General features: G+C 45.6%; 5 protein-coding genes across 5 annotated transcripts; 4 read left to right on the top strand and 1 right to left on the bottom strand.

Annotated features, from left to right (window-relative positions):
- Window positions 1-2,552: 2,552 nt before the first annotated feature.
- MELLADRAFT_96011 (uncharacterized protein) lies at window positions 2,553-4,924 on the top strand (the record flags this gene model as incomplete). The annotated part of the gene is made up of 9 exons (XM_007418352.1): window positions 2,553-2,611; window positions 2,713-2,780; window positions 2,970-3,014; window positions 3,146-3,604; window positions 3,669-3,831; window positions 3,896-4,227; window positions 4,278-4,640; window positions 4,696-4,871; window positions 4,913-4,924. The coding sequence occupies 9 exons, from the start codon at window positions 2,553-2,555 to the stop codon at window positions 4,922-4,924; spliced, it is 1,677 nt and encodes a 558-aa protein (XP_007418414.1).
- Window positions 4,925-5,388: 464 nt separating this feature from the next.
- Window positions 5,389-7,065, top strand: MELLADRAFT_113648 (uncharacterized protein; the record flags this gene model as incomplete). Its single annotated transcript, XM_007418382.1, has 7 exons — window positions 5,389-5,452; window positions 5,615-5,727; window positions 5,788-5,850; window positions 6,250-6,549; window positions 6,624-6,680; window positions 6,736-6,804; window positions 6,886-7,065. The coding sequence occupies 7 exons, from the start codon at window positions 5,389-5,391 to the stop codon at window positions 7,063-7,065; spliced, it is 846 nt and encodes a 281-aa protein (XP_007418444.1).
- A 3,025-nt stretch (window positions 7,066-10,090) lies between these two features.
- MlpPh5 (pheromone precursor with three tandem repeats of a putative pheromone peptide) lies at window positions 10,091-10,327 on the bottom strand (the record flags this gene model as incomplete). Its single annotated transcript, XM_007418371.1, has 1 exon — window positions 10,091-10,327. One exon carries the CDS (start codon window positions 10,325-10,327, stop codon window positions 10,091-10,093), a length of 237 nt encoding a protein of 78 aa, XP_007418433.1.
- Window positions 10,328-11,602: 1,275 nt separating this feature from the next.
- On the top strand, window positions 11,603-11,815 carry MlpPh4 (pheromone precursor with three tandem repeats of a putative pheromone peptide; the record flags this gene model as incomplete). Its single annotated transcript, XM_007418383.1, has 1 exon — window positions 11,603-11,815. One exon carries the CDS (start codon window positions 11,603-11,605, stop codon window positions 11,813-11,815), a length of 213 nt encoding a protein of 70 aa, XP_007418445.1.
- A 1,753-nt stretch (window positions 11,816-13,568) lies between these two features.
- Window positions 13,569-15,175, top strand: MELLADRAFT_76102 (uncharacterized protein; the record flags this gene model as incomplete). Its single annotated transcript, XM_007418351.1, has 9 exons — window positions 13,569-13,663; window positions 13,731-13,948; window positions 14,031-14,098; window positions 14,183-14,256; window positions 14,385-14,464; window positions 14,523-14,640; window positions 14,714-14,811; window positions 14,882-15,033; window positions 15,157-15,175. The coding sequence occupies 9 exons, from the start codon at window positions 13,651-13,653 to the stop codon at window positions 15,173-15,175; spliced, it is 840 nt and encodes a 279-aa protein (XP_007418413.1).
- Between the last annotated feature and the right edge of the window lie 1,517 nt (window positions 15,176-16,692).

Below are 16,692 nucleotides of genomic sequence, written 5' to 3'. Positions count from 1 at the left end.
TTGAGGCAGATTGACAAAGTTATAGGTGTTCAGAAATCAAAAGTTTCTCTAAACACTAATGAGCCAAATTTCAGTGCTTGTTACAGGTTGTAATTGGATGATTATGAAGGTTTATTGTTAGTACACTTATCAATACGGACTGTAAAAATATGGAAAAATATGGAGAGTGAAGCTCTCACCGCAGGGAACAAGATGCATATTTTTATTTATTTTTTGCCCTTCTCCTGGCCTCTCAATATTTTTGTGTATCAATAATTTAATTTTCTGCCCAGAAAATATTATATTTTGTGTAGTGTTATTCCCTTCCAAGACCTTTCACAAATGTTTCACCGCACATAAAATACTCAAACCCATAACTTTTAGTGATCATCCCAATCGCCAAAGTCATCCAACAGTAGAAGATTTAGACTGATTGGCACTTTAGACCAATTCAAGAAGAGAAAATAGGTTGAATTTGGAGAGCAAACCAACGGAACAATCTCAACTAGTGAGGTAAGGAAAAGGACCACAAAAGCACATATCTATTCCTTCACTATTAAAAGAAGGGAACCCGGAACAAAGCGAAGAGCTGCTTTGACCCGGAGGATTGGCTGTGTAGATGGTCTCGTGCCTCACTGAAACCATGTGAGGCTCGACGTTGATCACACACTAATATGCTGTGTACAGCGTCTCAAAGTGACAAATAAGCCACTTTTGAGACGTGAGTGTGAAAAACCAAGAAAAACGAGCACCCTAACGATGTTCTAGTGATAACGAAACCCGGGATTTCCGCGCCTGGTCTCTAGTAACACATCCTGTACACCAGAGAGCGACTTTTGAGCGCAAGACGCGTGCCAGGTCAAGGTACGGTGGCTCTAAAGTGCCACTTGAGTGGGAACACCAGGCTTTCGGGAGGACTCTGACACTACACCACGGAGTGGTTTGGCCCATCTGCAGACTGGGACCAAGGCCGTCTGCAGACTGGCCTTTTTTGATATAGTCACGGACCGTCTGCAGAAGGGCTCCAGTCCCACTGTCTGCAGACCGCCTCTTTTGTACCGTTTGTAAGTTGGCTCAGAGAGTTGACTGAGGGGAATGGGTAAAGTCAAGGACACCCAGACAAAGGGTTCAAGTGGCTTCACGATGGGGACAGCAGAGGAACGTCTCTACTCACAAAAGATCCTCATTATAGGATTCAGACCGCAGCTCCGATGTTTTCTCGTGAATCCTCATGTCTCTGTCTCAGTCTTGTTCAGTTGTCCCCAGAAAAACTTGTCGAAATTCTTTTTACAAAAAATTTGTTGCACTAATTTTCTCTATCCTCAAGAAATCTTTCCTCCGCCTAAATACAGATTAGTTGAGGTTTTCATCAAAGCCTTTATACACTCTAATACAGTAGTTCATTCAAGGCGCAAGTCTACAGATTATTTTATTTGAAATGTTTTTCATTTACCCGCCCTCCTGCTCCCTCCAACAACAAAATGTAGAAATAGTTATCAGCCCTCACGTGTCGTCTCTTTTTCACTATTTCTCTCTCTATTTTCTGGTTGCAAAGATGGGGGAAATACATTCCGGGCACAGGCCTGTTTTGGTAGCCACACTTGCATCTTGCCGCCCTAAGACAAGACCCATTCCCTACAGACTCCCTGCAAGTTGGCTGAAGATAGTATGCAGAGGGTCAACCACCGGTCTGGGTCCTGGGTCCTGCTCCACACCATTCCTCAAACTACTGCTAGCCTTGAAATTTGGCTAGCAGACAGCTGATTCAAAGGACCAAAATGAAATTGATTGATCAATGCATCAAAGATTTGTTCAGACATACAAAGACAATAATAGGGGTTGGGCAAAATTTTGACCAACCGGTTTGCAAAACCCATGCAGTCATAGTTCAATGATTTAAGAATGCTTTTGAGATGGCTAGAAAGCAATATTGAAGCCACCCTTAACCGACCAAAACTTTTATTGATCTTTTTGCTTTGCAAAAATACACACCAGTACAAAGTGTTTCTTGAGAACTGCAAAGCTTCACCCGTTCAAAAGGCTTACAGGGCAAAGCAATTTGCGCTGCTGGGCTCGTAGTACAAGCCATGCAAACACCCCTTTTGCACCTTTCACATATCCCCAAACCCATCTCTTCTGGCGAAAGCTTGCCTGGGTATTGCCTAAAAACTCTCGGCTCTGGGCTCAGATCCGTAAAAGATCTGTGAAACCCAGAATACTTGTCCTCTGCCATCTTCAACTCATTTCGGGAGGCTTCTCAGAGGCGCAAAACTGGTTGGTCAAAATATTACCCAACCCCTAATGAGTATAATGAGTATAGAATACTAGGAAACAAATTGTCCTCTATTGAAACTAAATAGACATGTGTGAATCATAACTTGAGCATGGGCGGTAGATCGAACTTTCGACTTTTTGCTGAGAAATCTCACGCGGGAATTCTCACGACCCCGTACAAGCATAATACAGCCGTACATGTATCATACATCTATGCTTTAATGCCATGTCTGTCCGTCCCACAAGCCTCCCCTGGAGACCCCGACTGCGGCAAACGTGACCTGGGCAATTCCCACTTTATGGGTCTACACCGAGAACACCGAGACTGTAACATATCGATTCAACGTGTAGTTGTACGGTTAGCACCTCCTTGTACCGGGTATCCATTGTCGCCTTCCGCCATATTCGTGATCGCACATACAACCCTTCCATCCACCTCTATCGACCTCGACTCGGAAGACTAATTCACGCCCTTGATCCAGGAACACTCCTGCAGTGCATCACGCGTACGGTTGATCCTCCTGCATGTGAGTCTTTGCCTCGAAAACTATCTCATTCCGAAACTGTGTATATTTCTTCACCTCAACAGTGTTTCCTTATCTGTTATTCTTGTACCTTGTTGTACGGTATCCTCACCTTCCTCCGTCACCGATCGTAACCCTTCCATCCACGTCCATCTCCACTCGGAAGACTAATCCACGGTTTCTTGGATCCAGCATTACTCCTGTGGTGCATCGCGTCTACGGTGGACCGTCCTGGACGTGAGTCTTTCAGCTAGAGGGCCTTCCAGATAAAGTCGAAAAGTTTATCATTCTGATTCTGTTTTTTTCACCTTGACAGTGTCTCCTCATTTCAACATCTATATTGAACCATTGTACATTCATCATGCTAGTCACCGAGTTCGTTAATCGCCTCAATGAACGTCACCCACACCTAGCAACACGTCTTACGCTGGCCAACCTCGTCCAATTCATCACTCTTGCCAGTGATGTGTACAAGCGTGCCGACAAGGCACTGAACTTCACCTCTGACGACCTTCGGCTTGCCCCTTTCATGCAACTTGCCTTACAGCTGAAGATCGAGCCTGGCGAATATGAACATTTATGGACACTTGCATTCCCTGCTATTCCTTTTGCGCACGTTGACACAACCAACCTAATTCGCCTGCACGGTCTGACCAAACACCTTACGACCAAGGTTCATGAGGCCTACCTTGTTCCTCCCACGAGTACCTGTTTGCTCTGTCCTCAAGCTTCCGGTCGGGGGTTCGCCAAACGTCCTCGAATAAATGGATATCTTTATGGCCTTGACGGCATCCACTCTGCCGAGTTCCATACCTGGGGCTGTCTGGGTGCGTTCCATCCTTACATTTTAACACTCTGGCATACTGACCAACCGCGACCAACTCCTTGCAGATTGTGGTAGAAAGTATCGCCCTTCATACTACACATCAAAAGTGCAAAGAGTCTACTATTCCAAAGCTCAAGGCGCCCACCCAGAACACTATCAGGTTCACTGTCATTTTGGCATCACCCACCGACTTGCAACGTACTTCCGTCAAGCTCAGATGCTTGCACAGTGAGTTTTTTTTTCACACAACACCTAATGACTTTCCAGGAGCTGAAACTCGCATTCTTTCAAGCATTTCAAATTTCAATTTGGTCAACTTGTTCAACCTCACTCATTTCAAGGGCCAAAATGTGCCAACACACTCAGGCCTTCAATCCGAACCCAAGATATCCCAAGAAGTGGCTCGTGATGCTGTCGACTTATATAGTTTGTTACGACGTTGCGACCGACGTGGTTCAGTGCTTTACGTTGGCGCCCGTGGTAAAAATGCCGACCGACTATTGCCGGCGATGGCTCGAGAACTGTATTACATTGCTAATCATGGGACATCTCACTTGCACCACTTCTGTTCTTTGTGTGTCCGAATCAGCAAGGTTGAACATGAAGGCAAAGAAGCGGTAAAAAGTATGGTTGTCTCCCAAATTCATGTTTAAGCTGGTTCGTTTGGCTTACAGTTCTTTGTATCAGTCATCCGAGCCGTAGTCACAGATGGACTGACGATCGGTCACTGGCGCTGCACGGCTTCGTCGGCACAGCTACAGGTGCTGGCTCAGCGCACCGGCGCACCTCATCCCAAAGGTCCATGCCTCAACCCATTACCCAAAGTCAATTCACGATTCTGCGTCGAGCACGAAGTCTCTTTGAAAGGATGGTGTATCGCCCAACCATGTACGTCACTGGCCACGCCTGGTTCACAGACGTGCCAAGACAAAAATCACCAGGAATCATGGACCGCTTTCCAAGCTCAAAAGAACCGGAATTTCTCCCTGAAATCAATGCTGAACCGCCCGGGGTCGAATCTGCCATCCGACCCTTCTGTTCATCTCCATCCCGACACTGTTGAACTAATTGATCTCGATAGCATCCACCAAGCCGATGAGGCTGATCGAGCTCACGAGGCTGCTCGCGACGGTGGGGAAGCCCAGCCCAAAGGCACACCGGTCTTGACTCGCTCCCGAACGCATAATGATCAACTTATTGTAGGTACTTGCGGAATCATATTAAGTCGGCGCACTTTCTACAATGCAGAAGCACCGAGTGCCGTGAGGGTATGTCCTCTTGGCTTATCTTTACTATACTACCTTCAAAGAAAAACCACTGACCATGACCTATCTTTTCCCTTGAAGGATTACCTCATGGAAGCCTTTCCTGAAGGGCTGCCGGAGGTGATTTTCTATGACAATGCCTGCACTCTCTTACGTGTGATCCATAACGGTGACAAGTCTCCCGCCCCATTTGAACATACTGTCATCCCCGTTGATCCGTTCCACCATCGGTCACATAAAGAAAGCGATGTGTTTTGTCAACGTTATACCGACCCGAAAAAAATTCCAGACCTCCAAGAAAATGGCTCTTGGATTTTTAATGCCTCCGCCGGCGAATTGAGCAACATTTGGTACGGCGGTTTTGCTTCCATGTGTCGTAACATGCAAGCCACCCGGTATGAGTTTTTTTTGGAGGAGATGGTAGAATTTTGTAACTTGTGGTTGAGTGACGCCTTGGCGGCCCGGCCAAAAGTGGAGTATATAGGTATACATAAATTGTAATGGTTACTTTAGTCAGTCAATGCCTGTCTGTTCTGTCATCCGCTCCGTTAAACTGAATACTACACTTAGTTTCTTGGTAGTTGGTCGGTCAAATGCCTGAACTTCTGGACCAACCTCAACATCTCTTTCTCTATACATTCATACATATCAGAACAAATCATGTATTCACTACTTGAATGAAAGCAGACGCAGAAGATCAATATTTGATTCAAATATAAAAAGATACCAGATAACCAAATCTAAAGTTCCCACTGCACTTCATCAGCTTGTGAATCCCAGCTATATACCCCTTCCAGTGGGTAGCTGGACAGTTCGTATCAAGCATCCTGGACACAACCATGGTCCTATAGGTTCAGAAGTAAGTCATTTGATGTAGACCGTAGCGGAATACCCCGACTGACTGTTTCCACGTCTCCAGACCCAGGACACCAAATGCCCGGTTGCCGAGAGTCTTACAGTCATCAAGCAATGTTTGACCATGGTAAGTGCTCACCCTATTTGTCAATGAGCTCTGTAGCTCAAATGCTTAAATGTCATTTTCTTATCTCTCCAAGATCTCCAACAAGCTATCTCAGCTCCAAGGAAATGATCAAGCAAAAGCATTCGCTGAAATTCAAGACATCCTCAACAAGTATCACACCAATACCCCTCATGCTTTGACTTCATCTCATCAATACCAATCTAAAACCAACCTATCTCCATTGATCCTACCTTCCAATACGAGTTCATTTCATCCCTCACCACCCAATTGAGCTACAGAATTTCACATCCTCAAACCTTCCGAACCCTTCATTATGAAGTTGCCCCCGGTAAGTCGCCTTTTCTTTTTTTAGAGTCAGCGTCCCATTGTTTCATATTGATGTCTGACATATCAACATAGATATCCATGACCTTATTTTTGATTTCAAAACCAAAGCGCAAGAGGAAGATCAAGAAAGCGCCCAAAGGACCAGAACCTCTCCCTACAGCATCGATATCACCGCCTACTGTTTTGCATAACACAGTTCCAGAGCTCTCACCCCCTGTCCAGGTCCCAAACGCCCTCGTGGACGTTGTTAACATATCACGTCTACCGCCAGCTACCCCATCTTACGCAGTGAAAGCATTGGACTCATCGCCAACAAACTCGGCATTTTGTCTCAGGTTTAAGCCATTGGGCAATTATGATTCAGAAGCATTGGTTAGTTTTAGATTTGATCCTTTTTCAATCCGTCATTCCATCAAGTATGCTTATACTGACATATTTCACTGCAGCCCACACCTGCACCTCCCAGTCCCGCCAACCCTGTCACAAGTGTGGACTCTCCACTGGTAGGTCTTCTGCAAACATGCTTGCACCAAGACACTTGCTGACACCTATTTGTAGCCTTCACCAACATCCATCATTCCAGCCATCATTACAACTCTAAGTCCACGCGGATGTTCAGGTCCCAGTGTGAGCTCTTTACTGTAACATTGACACTACAAGTCGCTGATGACATCTTTTTGCCATCTTTGTGTATTGTGCAATTTTCAGCTTCCTATCACTCCAACCAATAATAATGGTGATGATAGCTTTGATATTGTATTGCTTCTCCCAATCACAAGCCCATCAAAGCACCCAGAAGAATCATGCGCAACCTTTAATACCATCCAGACCAAACAGCTCACATGTACCAATGTAAGGCCCACCAGCTTGACCCCACAGGACCATTAAGTAGCTTACATACGTTGAGTTTATAGCGCAATACCAAGCAGCACCGCCCTGCAACCAATCCTGAAGCATCAAATGAACACAACATCCCCGTTTGCATGTCTTTGAGGCAATACCGCAACCGCTCCGGCGCTTTTCTGGGTTGCGGAGCGGTTTTTTGCACCGCCATGGCCCCACCATCTATAGCGGGTTTTGCGCACCACACTATGGTTTTGCCGAAACCCATAGCGCAGTGAGCGCTCCGCAACGGTCCCGGGGCTCGGGTGGCCCCACTATATAGCGAGGAAAACCCCTGTACCCAGATGAGGTTACTTGGGCACAGGGTTACGCCACCTAACCTGTATCCACACTTCGTCCTGCCTCCCATCTCGGCTCCACCCCGCTAGAACCACCCAATGTGGACAGTATCTCTCACTGGTGCTTGCATCGAGATGATACAAATATTTGACAACAGCCCCTGTTCCTGGATCCCATCTAAGGCATGGACCTGGCACTGGGACCAGCGGGCAAGCCCGAGCCGGACTCGGGCCCGGGCTTTTTTGGCCTCAGAAATTTGCCATTGGGCCCGAGAGTGGTGTGCTCCCGGGCCAGCCAAAAGGGCTGAAACTAAGAGTTTTGAGTGGGTGTAGCAATGAAAGTGGCTCTGAGAGGCTCAGAAAAGGGGCAATGGGACCTAAAAAGCAAAAAATAGGGCTTTAAATGACCAATATAAAGCGCCGGAAATCACCCGTTTTGTTTATTTTCTTTCATTTTTATTATTTTGGCTGTTCAGCACGGAAAGTTTTTCCACTCGGGCCGGTCCGGGTTGGCCGCCAAAAAAGAAGAGCCCAAGTCGGCTTGGATTTTGAAGGCCGGGTTGGGCCGGGTCCAAGCCTTAATCCCATCTCAGAGTCTCCAAATTTAATGGACAACATGTGGTTTGTGTTGAAGTAAATAAATTAGTTACATGCTACTCATTTCACATACTTGACATTTACAATTGAACTAGCAAATCATGCGGCGGGCACCGCCCTGTGGGGTTCTGTGCAGGGTTTCAAGGGCTGCCATACATATAAAAAGTCATAAATAATAGTGGTACACAAACTTGAACACCCGACCTAAAAACCCATGGACAAAACCCATGACTACCCAATTGTTTTTGGGGTTTTGTCCATTGGTTTTCTGCTTCCCCGGTGGACAAGACCCAAAAAACAATTGGGTTGCCATGGGTTTTGTCCATGGGTTTTTAGGTCGGGTGTTCATGTTTGTGTACCGCTAATGTAAAATCAAATGAAAGAAGAAATTATTAATGGTGACCTTCTGATTGAATCAATTAAAGGTTTGGGTAATTTGACTGGCCAGTTGTGGTTTGATGTTTTAGAAAAAATGGTGGGAGGGCTTAAGATTCTAAGTCTAGGACTTGGAATGAGCTTTGGGTTTGGCTATGATTCAAGTTGGGGAAATTTATTTGCATAGCATGTGTACTTTATGAACATGTTTTGATTTATAATGTTCCTTTAGGGAATCCCATTGCCAAGGATCCACTTTGTATCTTGAGAAGTGGAGTTTTCTATTGTGGTAAGTCTGTACATTCAATAGAATCCATTATCTTTCTTATCAAAGCTCATGATGATCACATCATTTTAATCATACAAAAATCCATTAACCTTAAGATCAACCTCAAGTTTCATGTCATTGGTCTTGGTATTGCACCCACCAAATCTCAATAACTTGAAAGTTGCTTGACTGTTTGGTACATTGATTTAGCAAGTGATAACCATGGTTTCATATATGATGTAAAGGGAAGTGGATATTTCAACCTCAAGGGTTGGATGCTGGTTGTTCAAAATATCATGAATTGAACATATCACGTTCTGAGTTGTGATAAGTTTGGGTTTCTCAAACCCACTACATCCTGATTGGGGTTGGGTGGTTCAAATGCAAGGTGAATTATTGCCTTTTCTATTGATTGATATGTGAAGGCCAGTTCAACACATTGAGTGGTAAAAGTATGTAACATATGAAAACTTCAGTTGAAAAAATTGGAAAATATGTGAATGCATCACAACAAGGAAAACATTAGGCTGTGAAAAACAAACAAGTGCTGACTAAGCCAGTGACACATTTGGGAACAGATATATGTAAGAGAAGTTAGAGAGTTACGCTCAGAGTCATCAAGCGGGATTATGATGTAACTCTACAGGAGAACATAGGTAGATTTGAGGTACGGCAAAGATGCATTGCAAATCAGGAATGCTGTGGCAAAACAGTAAGCATTGTTTGGGGTGGGCAGTCAGGAGAGGCTACTAGAGGGTGGTGGCCGCCCCACTACTAGGGGGTGGTATGCCACCCAGTAGCTCGTACAAGTTAATAGAAGTACATAACACCTTCTTACCAAATAAGTAAGAAACTCAGAGAATGGAACATGCGCACCGTTGTCGGCTGAACTGTCTAGACACATTGGGCATTTATCCCGAATGTAAGTTGTACGGTAGCAGTAGAAGAGAGTGCGAAACATAAAGCAATACTAAAATAGAGTGAAATAAGTCTCCAAATCTATCAGGTCACGAGAACAAAACTCAAAATATCATTATCATTCCTTAGGCTCGGCTGTTTATGTGATTTTTCAAGAATTCTATGATTGGTATCGGTGTGTGAGGGATTGAGATCCTTGAAGAGAAATGCAAAGAGAAAATGTTGCGTTGCAGGTCATCCTAGATGCATTTCAAGTCAGATATTTATCTTAGAACAGATTAAAGGACATGACCTAGTCAAGATTGCTCCAAACGTTTTAGCCTAAAAGACCAGGTTTACATAGGCAAATTGAATGAAAGTGAAGGACCACTACAACACAAAAAGGCTGAAGAAATCAAGTAGATAGGCAAAAAAGAAAGTCCAAGACGGCCGAGAGACGATTGAGGCCTGAGAGTATAGGTTAAGCGGTGATTGGCGAATCAGAGTTCGTCATGGGTTCATAACGAGATGGGACCGGAGAATCACTGACAACTAAAGGTGACTTTCCGTCCGGCGAGTCACGCTTGCAATCAACCTAATAAGTGCAGCTCCCGGTCTTGGCAACGACGCATATGTGATTGCCTCCACCGATCTGACCTCCGCGAGTTCCGCGAGACAGAACACACATGTGATTGCTTCCACCAATTTGGCCTTCGCGATTGACGACGCACATGTGATTACTGCCGCCGATCTGACCCTCACGGTATTCTGGGCAAGCAGTGTCAGTGACGCCGGAGCTGATGTGGGTATCTTGGGTGTTAGTAGAAGACATGTTGATGTGGAAAGGGTTCAAGAAGGGTGTGGGTTGGATGTGAAGTTTGGAGAGTCGATTTTGAAGTGGTGGACAGGTTGTATGGGAAGGATGGTTGAGTGAGTAGAGGGTTAGGTCAGCAGCGCTAAATTCTATCAGCTTTATACTCGAATCTCGGCGGCGTTGGCTCAAGAAAAGTCACGATTGCAGCGATAGCGACTTTTTCTAAGAAAGACGCGTACAGTGCTTAAGAAAAGCTCACGCAAGTCAATGAATGGCATTGGATTGCGAGCTTTTATAAGTCTGTGGACCGACAACCTCGATAAGCTCGACGTGAGGCTTTTGAACCAACAAAAGAGCTGCCCAGCCTCAGGCATGGGCAAAGATCTCAAAAAGAACGAGTCCCACAGTCAGACGCTTTTTCTTTACAAGAAGAGCCATGCGACAATAGACTTAGGTCAAACTGAGGGCATGCTTCGTGTGCTTCCTTGTTTCCTGTGTTCCACCTTTTCGTTTACTCGACGCTTTAAGCATACCCCCTTTTGCAAAGGGTTCTAATTTTCTATTGTTGGTGGAAAGAAAGCACATAACTCCTTAAAGAAGCATGCATCCGAAACAGCTAGTACTTACGCGAACCATTGTTCGAACATGCAATGTTCGAAAGCACAGGACTTTCAATGACCGCACACTCGGTGCTCAATCGATAGATTCTTGCTGGATAGCAAAAACACATCCGGAAAAGTTGGTACACAGGGCGGGTGCGGATTCAAAGTGTACATGTTCCAAAGTGAGGACTTTTAGGAAAAGCAGATAGACATGCGGAATGCAGATCTGTAGTTTGCATTTTCGAGTGCCGGGACTTTCACCGACCACCGCTTCCAACGCTCTAAGCAAGGTCCTAGAAAAGCATTGCCACTCTAGCCTGGGCGAAAAAGCCCACCGACCCGCGGGGCCCTGGTTGGGGCAGCATCGCATTTCATTTTTGATCTAATTGAATCAGCAAGTCCAGACGTTATATTCTTTTCTCTTACCAATAGCGTTAGCTTTCTCGCAGATTATATGCAGCACGTTGTAAACAATCGGTGCTTTTAGTGTGACAAAGAGGCATTGCAGCTCCTCGAAAGCATTCAAGGCTTGACCATCATTGTTGAGAAAGGTATAAAGCTGCCACACAATTCCTATTCTCAATCTCTCAGCAACCTTCTCACCTTCACCTGCACACCACCAACCGCACACCATCCTTCTTCAGAACTAAACCCAATCGCCAAATCAAAAATCACATCGCCACTCACCACAATGTCTAGCGCCACCAGTCAAAAACATGAGAACGGTAGCCCTTCCGCTGCCATCCCCTTAAATTCCGAACGCGAAGGCCAAGTCGGCGGCGGTTCGAGGTATTGCGTGATCTCCCAACGTCAGGGCCAAGTTGGCGGCGGATCGAAGTACTGCGTGATCTCTCAACGCCAGGGCCAAGTTGGTGGAGGATCCAAATACTGTGTGGTCTCCTAGTTCCCGTCTCAATCTTTCTCAGTACAAATGCGCTCGCAGATTTATTCCATCATTGCGTTGTTTTACTAGTACAATAGGAAGATAGGCTCAAGAGCCTCTGCATGAATGTCGGCAGTTGCCATCGCCCTTAGGACATCCTCATATCTTTTGAATATGGAATTCAATTGAACTGTCATTCTTGTTCCTTTGAACCCTGTACCCCTCCCGAAAAGACTAAAGAATGCATGATTTGAGGCGCGAGTGAGGGACACTTTAAAAACCCGTCCTGTTGTTTTCTCAACAACCGCGCCTAGGCTCACACGCGTGGACAGCCTAAACTTATCAAAGTCCCACGCTCGCGCCTACTCTCGACGCCTCGCGAGTAGGCCTACTCTCGACGCCTCGCGAGTAGGCGTGAGCGTGGGACTTTGATAAGTTTATGGACAGCCAAGCAAACGTGAGAAATATGCGAAAGAGGTTTCACACCCCGTATATGTAGCCCGTTCTTGAAGACCAGCTGCAGGCATTATAAAGGCTGCTTTCAGGCAATTATCCGACAATTCCAGGACCCCGACGAGTCTCAGACCTCACCGACCATGTTTTGGACCAGGAACCACTCCGTGGTGTACCTGCCAGACAAATACAGTCGCCGCTCGATATAAGCACACATCGAGTTAGCATATTTCGCTATAAGGGTCAAATTTCAGTGAAACAAAAATGCGGGGGGCTTAATTGGAGCACTTTAGCATATAGGCTAAACGCATTTTTTTTCTGGAAATATGCTTACAAGGAACGAGAAAGTGTGGCTTTATAAGCATAAGTAACCACTCTCAAGTCATGTATGCTTATAAAGAGTGGCCTAGAAACATCTAGATTCCAGACAGGTGAGGAAAAAAACAGTAGGTATGCCAGTGGGACTCGAAAGAAATCAGTGGACCCAAATCCTGATAGCAATTCTGCTTGACTAAGACCCAGCCATCAAATTTTATCAAGTCGACCCTACACCACTTTTGTTTCAGCATTCTATCCTGCTCTACATCCTCAATCAAAATGTCTTCAATTGATAAGCAAATAGATGAACTCGTGGATGATCATGGACCCGACTGGAGAAAGCACATCACAGCCTTACACTCGCTTCGAAATGATGTTAGTACTGCCCGCTTCAAATTTGTGAATCAAAAATGTATCACCGACTTCTTTGCCCCAAGCCTATTCCATGAAGGTGAATAAAACCAGATGTCTTAAATGTTTGTGTCGTTGTCCTAGACATACACTCTTATGCTTTGTATGCCCTCTTATGCTTTGTATGCTTTTTTATTATCTATGATGTATCTATGCCAATTACAATAAAAATCATATGCAATTTTGACTTTGATGAAATAAGCATTAGGGTCAATTTCTTCCCAAATATGCTTTTATGCTTACTTCGAAGTGATGCATCGCTCCCTTTAAGCATCAGGTATTCTGTATTTAAAAGGTTGCTTATATCGAGCGGCGACTGTACATATTTACAAAGGGTATATCTGTCTGATATCCATTTTTTCCTCCTCCCCATCCGCCTACCGAACCGACCGGCCGGAGTATCCGGCTTCCGGGTAGCTCCAGAGGCCTTTCCGACAACCGCACCTGACGGAGCATCCGTCGGAGATTCGGTGACAACGCGGGGCCGGTACCCATCTTGAGACCGAACCCTCATCCCTTGTGGCATGGGCTCGGGGCTCGCTCTGGTAACCTCTGAAAACCCAAACTTTGAACTGATTCTATGCGACACCCTGGTGCTTCGGATCCCTTCCCAACCGTTCGGCACTAAACTTGCACTTCATCTCTCTGTCCTCAACTTTACAGCCGGCGACGACATGCTCGATCTTGGTGAATATTCGTGTCACAGGAACGGCTTCACATTTGTTGATTCTTGTCATTCCCTCTTCCACCCCAGATAATGCCATCGACAAGCTGAAAGCATGTCATCATCTCCCTGAGCCTGAAATCAAGGGTTTGTGCGAATTGGTACGCTCTATCCTGATGGAGGAGTCGAATATCCAACCAGTCTCGTCTCCAGTTACGGTCTGCGGTGATATCCATGGTCAGTTGTGGGATATGATTGAAATGTTCAGAGTCGGGGGACAGCCGGGCACGACGAACTACATACTTATGGTAAAAAAATTGTACTCATCTCTCGTCTCAGCCCCTTGCCACGATTGACTAATCTGCGCCGCTTCTTATGGGCGTTTGCAAGGGGGACTTCGTGGATCGCGGTCACTTCTCTTTGGAGACCTTCTCGCTCCTACTTGCATATAAAGCTAGGTAAACTCAATCTCTGCCTGGCTCTGAATGGTCATGCAGGTCCCGAAGAGTCAAATCGGCGTTGTTTGTTGCGTGTACACGCAGGTATCCTAATCAAGTCACTCTCCTTCGTGGCAATCATGAGTCACGCTCAATAACACAAGTTTATGGCTTCTATGGTATTTCTGTCGAGCTATTGCCAAGTGGATTCTCTCTGCCCCCTACATACTACCTGGAGCTGATCGCCGGTACGCATTTTCGCCCAATGGCATCTCTGGTTACACCTTTGGTTGTGTGGACACTCTAGATGAATGTCAACGCAAGTACGGCAACGCGAACGTTTGGAAAGCGTGTTGCAACGTATTTGATTATCTCAACCTTGCCGCAGTTCGTCTTTTTTTCTGAATATGGGATGTAGAGGTGACTCCTCATCCGAGCTCCAAAGATTATCGATTCTACTATATTATGCGTACATGGCGGCCTTTCACCCGAGATTCGCACGCTGGACCAAGTCAGGGTACTCACTCGAGCGCAAGAGATTCCGCATGCTGGGGCATTCTGTGGTACGCTTCCTCACGTTTCCACACAAGAGCTACTATTCCAAATAATTTCTGATACTGAACGGTCCAAGTTCAGATTTGATGTGGTCGGACCCGGATGAAATCGAAGGAGGCTCCTGGTCGGTCTCTCCGAGGGGGGCGGGATGGCTTTTTGGCGCAAAGGTCGCTCAAGAAGTGCGCTGTCATAACGTGTACCGCTCAGCGATTATGCCTCAGAATCTGCTGACACTTTCGTCATTTGCAGTTCAATCAACTCAATGCCCTTAGCTTGATAGCCCGTGCTCATCAGCTCGTGCAAGAAGGTTACAAGTACATGTTTGCCCCAGATAACAACTTGGTGACCGTTTGGTCTGCACCGAATTATTGCTATCGTTGCGGCAACGTGGCCAGTGTCATGTGTGTTGATGCAGATGGCAGGGTCGATATGAAAGATAGCTTCAAACTATTCACGGCGGGTGAGGTCTCATTCTTCCGGTATCGCGCGCATGCTTTTGAAGTCGTTCCTTCTTTCTTTGCAAGGCATTGCTCGTGGCATTGACGCCTTCGTTCTATTCAACATCTCCTTACAGTTCCCAATCAAAACCGCGTGTCTACCGACAAAGCTGGAACGACGCAGTACTTTTTGTAAATCGGGAGCGCCATATATGTATTGCTCTCGCCTTGATCAAAAGCTCAGAGAGACGATGCCGGGAGTCATTTCCCCCACTCCTTTGGTTGATGGAAAGGCTTCTTAGTGACATTCTTCAGCTAGTTTATGAAACCGTAAGCGAAGTGAATCGTGCTGAAGTCGAAGTGGACCTCCGCATGACATGGTAATTTCAAGCAGCGTCATGTCCTTGGTGGTCAAGCGGCGCCTGCCCATGATCTGGTCAGTTTCATAAATTATTGCTGCCCCAATTCAAATGAAGTCAGTTGCAGGACTGCTGCATAGTTTCAGTTGTATATATGACCACACTGAATTGTGCTGTCAGGCCCCTCTCATATGGTCAGGTATGACCCATGTATGTAGAGTGGCAACCATCAAGTGCCACTTAATTTGGTAATTTTTCAGAGTAGATTCCCAAAGTCATGAATAGTGGTACACAAAATTGAAATCCTCATGAGAACCCGTATGAAAACCCGCATGAAAAACCTGCATGAAAAACCCGCACGAAACATTATGCTTTTTTGGTATTTTCATGTGGGTACTGCTCTGTTGATTTGAAAATCCACATGAGAAAAAAAAATACACATGGAGTCAAACACTCCCTCCTCACTACCTCAAAACCCTCCAATCAACACTCAAACTATGCCCACATCAACTCCAACCAATTCAACTAGCTTGCTCCACCCAAATCTTCTTGGAGCAAACATTGGTGGAACCCCTTCAGCTGTCCCCTTGACAGCTTTCACCCTTCCAACCCTTTCGGTGTTGGACTGGTTGCGCCTAAAACAAGTTGGTCCGGTCTCAACTGCAACTCCACTATCAACCAACCAAGCTACACCTTGTATGACCACTCCTAACCCACCTAAGAAGCCTTGAGGACAACCTGCAAAGGAGAAACCTCCAAAAATTCAACATTTGCTTTGTCATTCTCAACCTGAGTCTGATTGTGAAAATCAAGTTGAAGTACAAACTCAAGATACACAAGATGACAAGCAGAACAAGCACAAAGCAAATCAAAGAAGCGGGTTGATACCTCAGCCCGACGATGGCAAGTCAGACATGGACATCATCGTGGAATGGTGTAGTGTTTTCCATTCTCATTGGATTTGTTTATTAGAATTATGTTTATTTACAATGCCTGTACAGGTTTGTCTTATAGGTTCATAACCCTCTGTGGGTTTGTTTCTTAGATGTCTACCACATCTCGAAACACCAACAACCCCTTCACAGGGGCAAAAATTGATGCTCACAACTATGTGAGTGTTGAAATGTTCCTGTTTTGTTCCCATTTGTTTCCCATTTGTTCCCAATTTGTTTCCCTTTTCTTTCTGCTTGTCAGCTGATTACGTGATCATCAGGAACTGAGCAGACAAACTAAGCCTTCCTCAGCCTTTATTCCTGAGCAAAGA

Source organism: Melampsora larici-populina (genome assembly GCF_000204055.1).
Source record: "Melampsora larici-populina 98AG31 unplaced genomic scaffold MELLAscaffold_90, whole genome shotgun sequence".
Lineage (NCBI taxonomy): Eukaryota > Fungi > Basidiomycota > Pucciniomycetes > Pucciniales > Melampsoraceae > Melampsora > Melampsora laricis-populina.
This window is presented reverse-complemented; position numbering and strand designations above follow the sequence as displayed.